Below are 16,149 nucleotides of genomic sequence, written 5' to 3' on the forward strand. Positions count from 1 at the left end.
TTTCATAATCACATGATATTATTGTTTCTAAACTGGATCTTGTGTTTTGCAGCATTAATACATGTTCTGTCTGCCTGGGAATATTTGGTAGACAATAATGGCAGTGGTAGTACAAAAGCTGAAAGAGGTAACAGGAGGGAAAGAGAGTTCTGGGAGACTCTTTTAAACTCTCTTTTATTGTTGTTTATTTAAATGCAAATCTTTCAGAAAAAAAAAAAAAAAAAAAAAAGAAGGGGAAAAAAAAAAAAAAAACAAATGAAAAGAAATGAAAAGAAAAAAAGGAAAGAAATGTCCAAAATCTGATAAATATTCAATAGCCTTGGTGGATTCATGAATGTGAAACTGCAGTTATGGAAACTGTGAGTCACAGAGAAGTTGGCCAGGAAAACAGAACACTTTGATATTTTTTTTTAGGTTAAAGGAAGAACAGAGTGTAGCAAGCTCTCAAAATAAGCCAAGGCCCACAGTGTATCTTCACATCTTGTAACTGTGTGCTTCAGAAGTCATCCTTTAAAAATAAACCATGTAGGAAAAAAATCCCTTTGGTTATCTTCTGGCAGACCGAAGCAGAACTGAATTCAGACAGCTATAATTAGTGCAGCCTTCTGCTTTGGAATCAATGCACGGCAAGTGCCTGCGAAGGCGTGGTGTCGTGGTGTTGGCAAAGCACTGTTGTGAAGGCTGGGACCAGGTCACCATGCACAATTGTAGTCAGGAGCATGGTATCTAGAAATGTCATTCTGCTGTGAATGCATTATTTGAGATTCAGTGAAAGTAGCCCTGCCTGGGCTGAGATGGTCAGGCTGAACGCAGTCTGATGTGAATAGGCAGAAAAGCTCATCTTCTTTCTGTCTGTTAGTAAGTCAGTTGTTTGGTGTGTCTTTCACTCCCTGAGCAGTGAGAGACTCGGCTCTGCTATAAATGTGTTAATGACTTAATTCTTTAAGTTTAAAATGTACTCGACGTATTTTTAAAAATCTCCCTGTTTCCAGAGTATCAGCAACAGAAATATTTCCGAAAAGAGGCCTACAGGAAAGCCTGGATGCATTTTTACTGAAAGTGTCATGAATGTCATGTTGTTCCATGGCTTTACTGCTAAGCAATTTAATTACTGCATCTACTTACACTTGGGGGACTACCAGCTAGAAAGGATTCTAAAGTTTGTTTGCATTAAATCAACACAGCATAAACAGAACTCAAGGAACACATCTTTGTGACTTAGGTAGAGATTGCAGCAATCTGTGGTTTAGCATTTGCTGTGTTTTAGTATTTTTCTTTTTTCCATGTTCTACTCTATCTCACGAGTTCATTACATGTGCAATGTAACATCAGCTTGATTAGCATTACTGGTGTTATATCCTTTGCTTGCAAACTCTGCCTATTTTATTTCTGAATTATACATTTTTAGCAATATTTAGAAAAATGTCAACAGATGCCTGGGATTTTTGTTCTGTTTTTACTCAGCTCAGTTTAAATTACTGTTCAAATATGAGGTCAAATACTGTGCTGTAAACTCTATATACTGCCTTAACAGTTACTTAACATTGACTGGGACTGGCCAGAAAATACACATTCAGAGATTTGTGCCATTTTGATACACAAAACATACTCATTTTTTGAGTACTGCTTTAGGAGAAATGAATTCTCTGCTGTAGTTGAGGGCACAGAAGGTACATTTTCCTACATCAAGGACTGATGCTTATTTGGAATTATTTAACGTCATGCAAGAAGTCCTTCTTTCTTTCTCCTTCTCTGAATTAGGTAGAAAAAAGTAAATGTACAGTCCTTCTGGAAACGAGCACGTTGCTTAACAAGGAGGTCAGAAGAAATTGTTCTTTTCAGGTTGTTTTTTAAAAAAGGAGAAAATACTTAAAAAGTGAATCTTGCACCCTGGGTAATAGGAATTTTGTTTTATGCAGCTGCTGGTGAGGAGTCTGATGTCAAAATGCAGTGGTACATATAAGTAGCAATCAGTAAAGATGAATTATTTAGGGGACAGCATAAAAATGGACAAGTATTAAAATAGAATCCATTCACTGTATAGGCTCTAAAAAATACATATGAATTCCCAGCAAATTTACAGTGACATGTTTGAAATCTCAATTTATGTGCATACAAACAAAGTGTAAGGAATATTTTAATATCTAAATGTAAATAAGTTACATATAAATTTTAACTAAGCTGTATGAACTAACTGTTAAGGATCAGGTACCTTAAAACTTCCACAGTGTATGAAAGCAGATGTGTGAGTCCAAATGATTTAAATGATGACTGTATTTCAGATAAACAACAACATCTAGAAGTGGAGTGGGGTCAGGGAGCAGCGCTTCGACTGACTACAACCTGGAAGGTGGAGATGAGGCAGTTTAATAGCAGCAGCTCTCCCTGTGCAGCTCTTGGAAGGTTTTAACACTACTCCAAGGTAGAGAACAAATGTGTAGTAGAAATGGTGGCAAAGGAGACAGACTGATTCAGGCAATTCTGTCTGCTAGACACCAAATGCATTTTGAGGCTACAAGTGACTGTTTGAAAAACAATCTTGGCCAAAACCAAGCAGTCTCTCTACACTGGGGGGGCAAAGAGAAAGTCTCAATTAAATTGGGTTGCCTAAAATTCTTCAAGAGTAGGTGTGTGTGCTTTCCCAGGTGCTATGGTATTGATACTTTCTGCTTTTTCTGTCTGCAGAAGCCAAGTCCCAGCACTACTTTGGGATCCTGGAGAGCCCGATAAGAGTTGTCATCCCAAACCCACTGGCAGAGAAGTCATCCCACAGAGTGGAAGAAGAGGAATAATCCTTATCTGTAAATTCAAAGAGGCAAGGCCTGTAAATTGTTTTGCAGCTAGGGAAAAATTGAGGTCAGGAACTGGGAATGTCAGAAAGGGTGCTTGGAGAGCAAGTGCCTGTGGGATGGTAAGGAAATGGCAAGTACATAACAGAAAAAGGGATGATCTCTCTGAAAAGACTAAAATGATCTTCTTAACCTACAATTGCCTGTCCATTGTACATGTCTGAATAGATACAAGGGTAGGAAGCTTTTAATAAATTAAAAAGGAAGAGCAGGGTTGTTTTTTTAAGGCAAAAAGTGACATGCATAAACCTGGGAGTGAGATCATGCACCTCTTTAAGCCAGTGACAAAAAGCTTTTTGACTTTAAATTAAGATGAAGGTTTTTACCCACATGTTGATGAGCAGAGAGGCTGATAAGAGCAGTGGCAATTATGCACCTGTGGTGGTGTGTTCTGATAGAACAGTGATGTCCTTTGAGAGGTGGTGATGTAGCCATTCAGTGCAGTACAGGTATAGACATTCTCATTTTTGGGATGCTCCTGCTGTGTGACTATGACAAACATTGTTGCAGGGTACAGCAGGGCAGTAAGATAAAATAGCTTTCTGAATGCTACACAGCAGAGTACAGACAAAACCAGAATTTAGGCACACCTAATCCTCAGTCTGTGTCCAATTCTACTAATTGCTCCAAGTTTCCATGCTATTGTCACATACAGAAGGTAATTACATGTTTGAAAGCATTCCCTGCTAGCTGATTGTGGAGCTGTTCAAGAGCCCGTACCTAAGGGAGGAGCGAGACTGTGAGTTTCTCATTGTTAGAAGAAACAGGATGAGCAAATGCCATGTGCAGAATTAGTGCTCTGATTAGAAGAAGAAAGAACTCAGTACCACTGTATAAAGTGAAATTGACAAATTAGAGGATTATTAATCCACAGAATGTAAGAAAATTGCTGTAGGTGTTCAGGCCCTCCAGTGTTAGGAATCTTGCTTTCAGGTTCAGTTGGACTTCATGACTGTAGTACGTAGTATGCAGATAGTATTAAAATCCATTTGTGCCAACTGTTTGAAATACAGCCTGTTGTGAATGCAGTGTTAAGCTTTGTGGGAGCTGGGAACATTATGAGAGAAACAAGATGTTGGCATGGCTATTTAGCCCTTCTTTGAGATGCTGAACTAAACAAGCAGAAGGAGATAAAAAGGAAAAAAAAAAATCCTGAAAATCTGTGGATAGGTGGAAGTTCTAGCAAATTACTGATTACTTAATGGTATCATTTGCCTCAAAGACAAAAGCATCCTGTGTCTTCACTCTGCTGCTGGAGTTTTAATTCAGAATATTCATGTTCCTTGCTGTTTCCTTTCCTCCGACACAATTAAAACATCTCCTGCCCTATAGTCAGCAATAAAAGAAGCACGCTGATACTGCTTTCAAGTGTATGTATTGTATAGAAGGCAAGCCTATGTAAAATGTTTTCCAGATGAACTTGCTTAAAATTTCAAAAAAATAGATGGATGTGAGGTGGGAATTTCTAGTATGCCCAGTAATAACAGAAAAGTAGAAACTATATGTCTGCTTCAGCCACATATCCCTAAGGAAGAAGGAAAAAAAACACTCTAGAAAAAGTTATATACCATTAAAGCATTTAATGCAGATTGCCATAAGGCAAGATAACAACAGTTGAATGTTATGAACTGCAGAAACTATAAACACATTATATTTTAAATGCTTAATCTGTTTTACAAACTATGTACATTATTCTGCTAAATAAGATGAATTGGGATTCAAGAAGCAGCACATCCTGACAAATCTCCTCCTAAAGGCATCCATTAATATAAATCAACAGTAGCAATTTTGTTTGATCATTTATTTGCAAGAATCATTAAGGTTTAATTAGCATAATTATTCCCTGTGGGACTTCATGTCACATAAATGACAAATGGCATTATCAATATTTAAAAGATAAGTATGTAATGTTCAGAGTACTTAAACAGTACTCTGCAGGTGGTGTCCAGCTGCAGCAAATTAGGTTAAGTTTGATTTCTAAATTGTAGAAATGTAATTCCAGATGAACTGTTCATTTCAAAAAGTACCAAGCCTGTGTATTGCACAAAACATTAGCACACAGCCAACTCTATATGGAGTTGCTCACTGCAGTAAGTGTGTGCATCATCTTCTGATTTCAGGTGAGCAGCTTGGCTTACTTGATGTATCAGGTGAGATGTATTGACGTAGGGAAGTAAGGGAAGGATGAGAGCTCAGCTGTGGGGTGGGAAAGTGAGCACAACTTTTGGTGCTGGGGGAACCCCACTTCTGGTGACACATGCAGTGTGGTGTGAGGTGGGGAGCGTCACGCTGAGCTGCCACTGCCCAGTCAACTGGTGAATTGCATTTCTTTTACCAGCAGTGAAATGTGTCATTAACTGCTGTGTACTCTTCTCTTCTCTGAAGGGTTTTGAATAAAACATCAGGGAATGTACTGAGCTGCCCCAGGACCCACAGATGTCCCTGCACAGGGCTGGGAAGCAGAGCTTTCAGCAGCCCAGGGCTTGTGGCACTGGCAGGGCTGACTGCAGGGCCAGGCGCCACTGTGAGAGATGGACAGAGGCAGCAGAATTAGTTTCACGTTGCTCTCAGCCCTTTCTGGGATTGACATTTCTTTTCTGTTTATTGCCCTTCAGTTGTCCTCCCCATTAGTTCAGCCATGTTGTGGCTCAGGGTTGTAGTTACGGATTAGTTTGTTAAATTCTTTGTTAGATGCTGAATTTTGAACATGACATCTTTCTTAGTTTTTTCCCTCTCTGCTGAATTCCTCTTTCGAGTTCCTCACCTATTTAATTACCCACAAATGTTAAAATGAACTCTCTGGAGTTACTGTGTTTGATGGTATCGTGCAGGAAAGAGAGAGGTACTGCTTTCTTCTAAGCACTTTTCTTGGTGTTTTCTTTGTGCTCCAGTTAAGATACATGCAGACACCTGGGTTTGGTGCTTCCAATGAAGTGGGCAGTGCAGGGTATTGGTGCCATCCCACCTTTTCATTTGGTGCACCATTTACTATGGGGGCCACTATAAGGAAGAAGAATAAATAAATCAGAGCTCACATTTAAAAATCTGAATAAACTACATAAAGGCTTCTGGATGAGGTTTTATGTGCACAGCTTCCACACTCATCTGTGGCTAAATGTCATTGTTGATTTGCATCAGAAAGAACTCACTTCTTTTGCTTGAATCACAGAATTGAACTTAGGATCTCAACTCATTTTCAGTTTAACTGGGGGGGCAAAAGTTTGAATGTGAGTGCATAAAGCCCTTGCTGCACAGACCAGAAGTGCCATTACAGAAATAGTAATACAAAATTCTGTATAAGTGTTCTGCAACAGACATTTACCTAAAAAAAGAAAGTGATTACAGGTGAAGCAGAAAGCCTGGTGATCGTAGTTTGTATTTTCCCCTGTGTTTGCTGGTTGGATTAAAAAGAGCATGGTGGACATGGTGCTCTAATTATTTTTTAATCATCGTATGCTAGCAAAGTTGTGCCAAATGCAGAGGAAAATGCCCTGCTCCATAACCCGTGCAGATCCAGCAGCCCATCAGCCAGCTGGCAGGGAGCTTGGAGTGTGCTGTGTGCTGTAAGAGCTCATTTCCCAGCTCATTGAATGGAACACATTCCTGTTGGATGGTGTACGAAACCTGGCTGGTGGTGGTGGTGTCGTCATTGTCTTTTTTCAGGATATCTGTAAGAAGGAATTGAACTGCAGTATACATTAAAATACTAAGAAACTAAGGAATATAGGACACTTACAAAATGACTAAACAGGGTAAGAGATGCAGAAAGCTATAAGCTTGGTATTGGTTGGAGTAGTAATAGTAGGACAGAAACCGTATGGAAACAGAAACACAGAGGGAAGACATGAAAGAAATGGGCAGTGAGCCCAAGGGAGTGCCCACAGTGAGCCTGAAACTGAGTGAAGAAAAACGTCCTGATTTTCTGTTCTTGTTTCACAGTGTCCAAATGGGTTTGGTCTGCAAGGTTTGAGAAGTACATACATTTAATGCCAATATGGAAATGAAGAATTGCAAGTATTGTATAGAAGTAAGACATTGTTGGGTGAAAAAATGATTTTGTCAACACATAAGCTAGAAGGGATTGTCTCACCCATCTGCATGCACAAAAACAGAATCAAATGAAATTGTACTACTCTACAGTTTCTAAATATACTCCTCACAGAATAGCCAAGGAGTTGTGTTGGTGTTATCCTGCCCTTATAACAATAATCATTGTGCATACAGCCACTAAGAACCTTCTTGTAGGGGAACTGCTGAGTCACGGCCTGAACCTCTGATTGATCACCTGAGGTGATCAGTGAGTCAGTCATGGAGCACAGGTGAAGGCAATTCACCTGTGCTGCTGGAAGGGGTGGAGCCTGGCTGCACCTCTCCTAGACCTATTGAAGAGCTGACTACCAGTGGGGAAGGATCTCTTCTGGAGATCTACTCCACTGGAGTTTTCCACGTGAGTCTAGGATATGGATGTGTGTACCTATTATTTCTGTTTCCTGTTTTGGTGTAACAACTACGTAGCCAAGCTCTCTGCTATACCATAACATCTGTATATTCATTGATTGTACACCTCTGATAAGAAACATCAGAGTGTAACATCAATGTGGAGCAGAATTCATCCATGTGTGGTCTTTGGAGTGTATGTAATCTTGTTATTTCAAAAACTGTTCTCTTGGAGGAATCGGCACACACCATAGGTGCTTTAAGAGCTTTATAAGTCAGAAATTGATGTTAATAAGAAATAAAGAACTCTGAGTTTACCTGGAAATACATGTTACGTGTAGATACAGGGTACTGTAGATATAAATTCTGATTTGCTCCATTATGTTCCATTACTGATAGGAAAATAGGTGGGAAGGTGGGGACCTCATTGTGGCCTTCCAATATTTGAAAGGAGTGTATAAACAGGAGGGGGTACATCTGTTTACTAGGGTGGATAGTGATAGGACAAGGAGGAATGGTTTTAAACTGAGACAGGGGAGGTTTAGGTTAGATATTAGGAGGAAGTTTTTCACACACAGGGTGGTGACACACTGGAACAGGTTGCCCAGGGAGGCTGTGGATGCCCCATCCCTGGAGGCATTCAAGGCCAGGCTGGATGTGGCTCTGGGCAGCCTGGTCTGCTGGTTGGTGACCCTGCACATAGCAGGGGGTTGAAACTAGATGAGCACAGTGGTCCTTTTCTACTCAGGCCATTCTATGATTCGTCTTTGGATGCTGACAGCTTTAACTCTATCAGACCAACTGAACAGAGATGGAAACCTGTAGATGAGCCAGAGAAATGTTGCCCAAAAGATGAGTTTCTGGTCATATGTTTTTCCAAGACAATCCTTTCTGGCCTGAGATGCTCCATTTATTCTCTTCATGCTTTGCAAACTCAATGCTGTAGCTAAATATTAAAACATCAATCAGGAACAGCTGTACTTTTGCTGAATGCATCTGAAGCACTGAGTGTCTTCGTTCCTTGTAGTACTTTTGCTTACAGTCCATAATCTCATAAGTAAAAGATAACTTCTGCCTGCTGCTGTGCCGGGACATATTTTCCCCTCTATTGCAGAATAATTACATATATATATATATTATTATTCTTAGTGCTCAGATTTTCTTGACAGTGACAGCCCCTTGGCTGCTAAATCTGCTGTTCCATCCATCACCCACATCAGGGAAAGCAGGCAAGCATTTCTCTGTGACTTATCTGGGTCTTTAGCAGATCAATACCACTGCTCAGATGTTTCAGACCCTTTCCTGTTAATTCACATTTATCTTTTCATCTGAAGAAGGTAAATTACCTCACAGTGACACTGTTATCCCCCACGGTGGTTTGTACTGTTGCAAAGTCAGCACAACCCACATATCTTATCTCAGCTGGAACGCATTTTTCACTGTCACATGGCAAGATCTGCTAAAATGCCCTGGAAAAGTAAACCTGTGAAGTGGCATCGACTTTCTTATTTAGTGACCTTACCTGCTGTGTGCTCCTGCATCACCTTCAATTTAAGCAGCTGAAGTAAAGGGAACCACCTTTATCCCTGAAATGCTCTATTTTATCATGTTTATCATTGGCCAAATTCTCATTCTTCAGCAGCGTTGATTTCTGCAGTGATGAGCTGATCACAGGGTGGTGCTACTGGGACTGAAAACTGCAGCATTTGTTAACGCTGTGTTAATCTGAGGAAGGACTGTGCATGCTGCTGGCTGCACAAAGCTTTCCAGGCCCTGGGCGTGTTTGATGCTGTTAAGAAAAAGCAACAGTCACTGACATGACAGGCCGGCTGCAACCAGACTGCTGCAAGGAGAGGTGCTGTACGGAACAGCAGTTTATGGCAGTTATGCAGCTGGGACTCTCCTTTCCAAACTGCAGCAAAGCAGACACGTCTGTGTTATCATTAGAAGACGTTTGGCTGTAAGGGGCCTCGTGTAGCTGGCTTGCAAAACAAGTACGTTCTTACTCTGTTCTTTCAGATGTGTTGAGCAGCTCTGCCCCAGGACTGAACTCTGTTCTACAGCTTAAATCTGTGCATCTTCAAACGAGAAATGCGTCGGTGCCGTCAGGGAGCTCTGCTTTGGGGCATAAGGGAAAGGTAGGTCTGCTTCCCACACAGTGCCGGATTGCTTCGAGGGAAGGCCTTGCTAGGAGAGCAGGGCAGATGGCTCCTGTGGGGGGGGTGGCTCATCCACGGAGGTGACCTTGGTGGGGAGAAGGGACGCGCCAGTGGCACCGGGTGTCTGCGCTGCCAGCAGGTGTGGATGGCCCAGGGGAGTTGGCAGGAGCGTGCTGTGCCCTGGGGGCTGAATGCTGGGCGGCACACGGGACACAGACACAGGCGGCCAGAGACAGGTCTGCGTGATACAGGGGAAAAACGTGATACAGGGGAAAACGACAGCGGGAGCATTAGGGCCTGCAGGCCTTGGGGAAGTGCCCAGGGAAGAGATGAGACCAGCGGCTGTATTACTCTGTTTAAGGGTGGGAGCAGGGCAAGGGGCACGCGGTGGTTTCCGTGGGGTTTCTGCAGCGTTCTCCCTGCCCAGCACGCGGTGGCTGTAAGGCCGCAGGCCGCTCCTTTGTTGGAGATCTGCGCGTGCCACGTGCCTGCGGCCCGCGGGGGAGAACGGAGAGCCTCGCGAGCCGTCCCGAGCGGTGAGGATTCCGGCGTTGTCCCTCCGCCCGTATTTCTGTTACGCGCTCTCGGCGCTCGGCGGCACGCCCGAAACGCGCTGCAAAGCTTCGTCCGCCCGTCCCGCAGCACAACTTCCGTGAGGCGGCTCCGCGCCCCGCACCGCCCCGAGGGGGGCGCTGTCGCCCTCCGCTGACCGGAAGTCGCCGCCCGCTTCCGCCGCCGCCTTCCGCCGTCGCCAAGGCGACGCGGCGCGCGCTCTGCTGGAGGGGAGGCATGGTGAGCGGGCGGGGCGGCGGAGTCGGGGGCCGTCCGGGGCCGTCGGGGGCCGTCGGGGGCCGTCGGGGCGGCCCGGCGGCACCGCCGCTCTCTTGTCGTCCGCAGGCGTCCGCGTGGCACGGCCCGGGGCTGCCGCCGGCGGCGGAGGAGCGGGGCGGGCGGCTGCGGGCCGCCAGGCTGCGGGCGGCGGTGGAGCGGGAGCGGCGGCTGGAGGAGGCCGTGCGGACGGTGAGAACCGCGGGCGCTGCGGCGGGGGGAGCCGGCGGGGGCGGGCGGGGCCGGGGGGAGAGTCGTGCCGGCGGTCGCTCGTTCCGCGCAGGAAGAAGAGCAGAGGCGGCAGAGGGAGCGACGGCGGCTGCAGGAGGAGCGGCTGGCGGCGGAGCTGGCGCGGCTGAAGCACGAGGAGCTGAGCGATGAGAAGATGAGGCAGCAAGTGCGGGAGAACAGGTAGAGCCGCCCGCTGCTGCTTCCCGCCCTGGCAGTGCCATTTGGCCCGTAGGCACCGGGCTGCTTACAATGGGATACGCTTTATCTCTTTTTTTTTTTTTCCCTTCTCTCAGTCTTGAACTTCGAGAACTCGAGAAAAAACTAAAATCTGCGTATCTGAACAAAGAGCGAGCGGCGCAGGTTGCTGAGAAAGAAGCCATAGAGTTTGAGAAAATGGTAATTCTGCGCGTCCTGCCCGTGCTGCTTCCAGATCCTCCTCTGTGTGCAGCAGCCAGCGGCGTGCTGTGGCACACGGCCGTGGCAGAAGGCTCACCTGGCGTTGTGGTGGGAGCAGCGGTGTGCAAAGCTGTGTGATGGGACACGGCGGTGATTTCACCACTCCTTAACGTTGGTGGAGGTTAAAACAGCAGCTGTGGTGTTGCTGCACAGTGAGCAGTTATTGCAGCGAATCCTCGGGCACAGCGGTTGGAAACGTCACTGCTGTTAAACACAGACGCGTGTCTGAGTAACTCCAGAAAAGACCTGTGAGCTGCTGTGTGCGTATGGTGCTGGTGATCAGGCAGAAGATTCTGAATGCATTCAAGTTTGACACAAAATACAACATAAGCAAATTGCTGTAACGACAAAACTTCTGCTGAGGATGTTCTGCAAAGTTCTGCTACGTTCCAGTTATCACAGCAGCATGAGCGTGTTTTGTTCAGACGCTGAATGCTCTGCTTGGTCTTAGCAATCCATATAGCTGCCTTCAAGTACCGATAGCTGCTCTCAAGTTGTTTATACAATGGGGATTCTCTCCAAGGGTTCTTCTTCCTGAGTTGAGACATTCTGCATGGTGAGTGTGTGTAGAGGGGAGAGAGACTGGTTTCATCGTGCAGTGTTCCTTCCCTGTGCTGTGTAATTTTTCAAGTGGGAAGTAATAATGGGAGTAAAAAGGAATCTTTTATAGCTTTTTCTTTTATTTTCTCCTATAGAAACGTGAGGCTGAAATAGCCCAAAAGATGAAGGAAGAGTATGAAAGGGCAGCAAAAGAAGAAAGTTTGGCAGAACTGAGGCGAAATGAGGAGAAAATAACGTATCAGCAAGAGCTGGAGAAGCAGCTTGAGGAACAGGAGCGGAAGAAGCAGGGAGTTTATGATGAGTTTCTGAAAGAGAAACTCATGATTGATGAAATCATCAGGAAGATCTATGAGGAAGATCAAAAGTTTGTAAATTCGAGTTTTTATTGTTTTTTAGTTTGCATATAGTTCCTTATAGGATTGTAGGCTTTATTCCCTTGGCTAAGGTCCACTTCACCATATCATTCCTATTGAATAAGTATTTCTTGTCCCATTTTAGTAAAAAGAAGTTGACTTGTGTGGATTGCTGTTTTAAGAGCCAGAATATTCCACTTATTTCAGTCTTTCTTGTGTCCTTGTACCCAGACAGGAAATCAGCTCATGTTCAAGGCGCTCTCACTGCACCAGAAATGATTGCCTGTCACAGATTTCCACCTCACCTCACATCCCTGCTTTCCCGTGATACATGTTGTGTGCTGGTCCTATGGACACAGATGAGGAAGGAGGTTTCTGGGGGCACAGTGAAAGCAGAAAGAGTTCCATATAAATTTTAGAACAGGTTCAGAGCTTGTGAGGCATTTGGGCTATTGAGCTTCCTTCTCTCTGTTCTGTTTGAATGGAGCATGTATAAACCAGAAGAGCAGTGAACACCAATGTGTACAGCCTGTCCTCCTGAGTAAAGGCATTAGACACATTAGACATTAGTAAAGGCAAAGATTCCTTTTCAGAGGTAGTTCATTAATAAGTATTTGCAATTTAGGCATCTAGTTTCCAGCTGAATGGGAAAGGATGGTCATTTAAATCTTAGTCTAGAATAATGGTGAGCACGTGGTTTGCTCAGTGTCACGCCCCAGGATGGTAAATAACAATACTCTCTTGTTTTTTACTTTACACAGAGAAAAACAACTTAAGTTAGAGAAGATGAGAGCAATTCAGACATATATTGAAGAATTTAAAAAAGAACAGGCTGTATGGAGGCAGAAGAAACGGGAAGAGATGGAAGAAGAAAACAGGAAAATTGTGGAGTTTGCCAACAGTCAGCAACAAAGAGAAGAAGATCGGATGGCCAAAGTTAGAGACATGGAGGAGAAAAAACAACGACTTCAGGCCATGGTATTAAAAATTAAAATTGTAGAAAAACATCATATTGTATTTTTTTCTTTTACTTAGAAATCCTTCCTTCTTATAATAGATTGCCCAGAATCTAGAAAGAGAGCAACAGAAGCGTGATGAACTGGAACAAATACGCCAAGAGCTGTATCTGGAAGAACAACTTGAGACGGATAGAAAGAAGGAGATGGTGAGCGCTGGGAGGCAGCTGAAGCAGTGCCTGTACTGGCTGTGGGGAGGCTCACTTTTCATGGACTTCTGCAGATATGTGTATGGGTATTTTGGCACTTGTCAGGTACCAGGTTTTTTATTACGTAGACAGTAACAGGCACTGTCATTTTCTTCTCTGAGAAATCAGATTGGCTGAAGATGAGTTTTTTCAAACAGTTTTCAATATACAGCATCTTACTGAATTTTCTTTATAGGCAGAAATTGAGAAGAGAATAAGGCAACGCCTAGATTTAAGGCAAATGTACGAAGAGCAGTTTGCTTTGAAGAAGATAGCACAGCAAGCTGTGCAAGAGGAGGAAGAAGCCTTCAGACAGCAGATGCAGGCCAAGTTTGCAGAGGATGATCGTATTGAACAGATGAATGCTCAGAAACGAAGAATGAAACAGCTTGAACACAGAAAGGCTGTGGAAAAACTTATTGAAGACCGTCACAAACAATTTATTGCAGATAAAGTAAGAGAAGTTTTCAGTTTCACCCTTGGTCTGAACCAAACCATTTTAACATGAGAATACTCTATCCTACACCAAGGCTGCAGGGAAAGGACAGAACTGCAGAGAAATGGCAGGGGGAAGGGGTGGGAAGCACGGCCTTGTTTTGTTGAAAGAAAAGCATCTTTCTAGAGCTAACTTCTTAGGGCTTAAAAGGTTAGAGCCTGTAGATCCTTGTATGCCTGACATGCTCTGCATATAGCCCTTCAAGAGCCATGAGATCAGTGACACAAATGTTGTCCAGCTCAGCCTCCCTGATCAGCCAGCAGAACTGAGGATGCATAAAAGGGGGAACCCAGCCCTGATTTCAGACTGTGTCCCCTTCTAGCATCTGAGGAAGAAAAACCTCTACATAAACTAAAAACATCAACCTTGTAGTTTTCAGACTGCACATGTATAACGTGAGTTGTAGTTTCTGGTCATCAGCACAAGAGCACATGTCTGTTTTTCCTTTTCCTGGAGCAGAGCAGTGAAGCAGGAACAGACTATGTTGTCTAAGAGCTGGCGAGGAACCCAAGTTTTGCTTACCAATCTTTTAAAAAGGGCTTTTAAATAACATAACTACAGCCCCATGTCTTGCTATTCAGTCTTCTCTTTTGTCAGAGATATTTCTTCTACTTAACTTGTGCTTTGTTTCTTTTACACAAGCTTTTCATCCTTTTCAAATCTATTTTCTTGTGACCAGGAGTCAAAATTAAATGAAAATTAAACATTTACTCCACAAAAAAAAAAAGCACCTCTTTTATTTCCACCAATAGAAACTAAGGATTAATGTTCATGGAGCTGAAACTCAACAAAACTTGCTTGTTTATTGTAGGAGCGTGAACTTGAAGAATGGCAGTTGGAGGAGAAGAGACAAGCAAACATTCGTGCAGTTGTTGAAGAAGAGAGACAGAAACTCCTGAAAGAACATGCATCTAAATTACTGGGTTATCTTCCTAGAGTAAGTGATTATCTGTTAAATGCTTTAAATGTTTGTTCTATAGATCTTTTTTTTTTCTTGGATAGTTTAAGGTAAAGTTGTTAGCCATGTGAATCACATGGAGTGAGTATCCTTATTGGATCAGCTCTTATGTGCTCACCTTGGATTGAAAAGCAGTGAAAGAACACTGAGAAGCTTTAGGCTGTACTGCCCTATTGGGGCCATGAGCAGAGCTTGCTGATTGCTTCCACAGCTCTTTGCAGATCCAAAGCTTTTGGGATATGGAATGTAATTTTTAAAGAAGGGCTTTTCCAGCTAGAAAGGGCTCCACTAAAAGGCAGTTTTGACCAATTTCCTCCATTTGGGTTTTAGGAGCAGTTATCTGTGTTGTTGGCTGCCTTGTATGTCTTCTGTTGGCATGGAAACAAGGCCTCTTCCCTGTTACAGTGCAACAAATGGCAGGGCTCACAGAAGAATGTCAGCACTCTCTCTGTTCATCCTTACCTTTTTAAAGGTTATAAAGATGGAAGCAACACTTGTACTTCATTCATTTACAATTTATTTTATATTACATTTCATCATCATCAAGATCACCTGATAGTACACAAATGAACAGAGAGCTGCCTTTAGGATGTAGAGATGCAGTAAGAGGAGGGAGGGAGTTACTCAGATGTCTGAAGAAATTACTTCCTGCAGTACTGAAACACATTGTAAACGTAGCAAACTTTATTTTTAATCCAATAATTAGTATACTCACTTTGTGCATGAACTGGTACGACTTGGAAGTAGAGATTCAGGGAGTTAATTTCCAGTGAGGATGCGATTAAAGTGCAACACAAATGGACACTACTTTTGATGTAATTTCCTGCTTTGAGCTGACTGTTGTTGAACAGCTTTGGCTGTTTCAGAGTCCGTGGCTCATATCTGCCCCATGGTACTGATGTCCTACTGTTCTTTCTCTGCTTTAATGAGTCCTTAACAGGGTGTCACACTGCATGGGACTTCACTCAGAATGGATTGATAGCAAAGTTCTGCCTAGTTCTGAAATCTCCAATACTACTTCAGCACACCTGAATGTGGAGATGAAGCCCCAGTCAAGCCGTTGCCTCTTTTCAGTGTAGTTTCTTGATTTTTGCTAAACCTACAGATGTGCTCTGCTGCCTCTAATCACTTTTCTTGGAAACACAATGCAGATAAACATTGTTTTTTGTATAATGCTTATGTGACAGTCTTTACTGGATTCTCACCCTAATTTGCCTGAACAAAAAATGCAGTTCTAGGTTAGCACCAAGTAGAAACTCATCCATTGAGTTTTGGTGATGGTTTTCAGAGCTGGTTTTGTTTTGTTTTGTTTTTTAGAGGTAACATGGGTTCCAAGGATATTAGCTATACAATCATTTCCATTAAAAAAAAAAATCAGAGATCCATAAATATCTCTTTAATTTCTTTTTATCTTCTGTGGTGCTTCTTTCTCCAGGGAATACTGAAAGGCGAAGATGATATTAACATGCTTGGTGAGGAATTTAGGTTGGCTTATCAGAAGAGAAGAGGTAATCCATCTTCTGAGGAGAGCTGAAATTTTCCAGGTCTGCTCTCCTGCTTTGCCACTAGGTGTCATCTGATTGCTAATGAAAATGTCCATTTGCTGTTAATAGCAAG

The 16,149-nt window shown here is 43.3% G+C and overlaps 2 protein-coding genes across 11 annotated transcripts in view; both read left to right on the forward strand.

Moving 5' to 3' along the window:
* ZNF280D (zinc finger protein 280D) overlaps positions 1–4,889 on the forward strand; it is a 64,114-nt gene extending 59,225 nt beyond the window's left edge. For 7 of the 10 annotated variants that reach the window (XM_090148814.1, XM_090148812.1, XM_090148813.1 and 4 more), the window contains 2 exons: positions 2,283–2,422; positions 2,686–4,889. The gene's annotated coding sequence lies outside the window, so the exon portion shown is untranslated. The remainder of the gene's footprint in view (positions 1–2,282; positions 2,423–2,685) is intronic. The other 3 variants (XM_090148817.1, XM_090148818.1, XM_090148815.1) reach the window with 2 other exon arrangements.
* MNS1 (meiosis specific nuclear structural 1) lies at positions 98–16,120 on the forward strand. Its single transcript, XM_090149279.1, has 12 exons — positions 98–127; positions 2,845–2,911; positions 9,306–9,424; positions 10,343–10,465; positions 10,557–10,684; positions 10,798–10,900; positions 11,656–11,885; positions 12,636–12,852; positions 12,932–13,039; positions 13,275–13,532; positions 14,386–14,511; positions 15,968–16,120. The coding sequence occupies exons 1-12, from the start codon at positions 98–100 to the stop codon at positions 16,064–16,066; spliced, it is 1,608 nt and encodes a 535-aa protein (XP_090005405.1). The 3' UTR covers positions 16,067–16,120.
* The last annotated feature ends 29 nt before the right edge of the window (positions 16,121–16,149 follow it).

Source organism: Phasianus colchicus, chromosome 12 (genome assembly GCF_987193195.1).
Source record: "Phasianus colchicus chromosome 12, bPhaCol1.hap1.1, whole genome shotgun sequence".
Lineage (NCBI taxonomy): Eukaryota > Metazoa > Chordata > Aves > Galliformes > Phasianidae > Phasianus > Phasianus colchicus.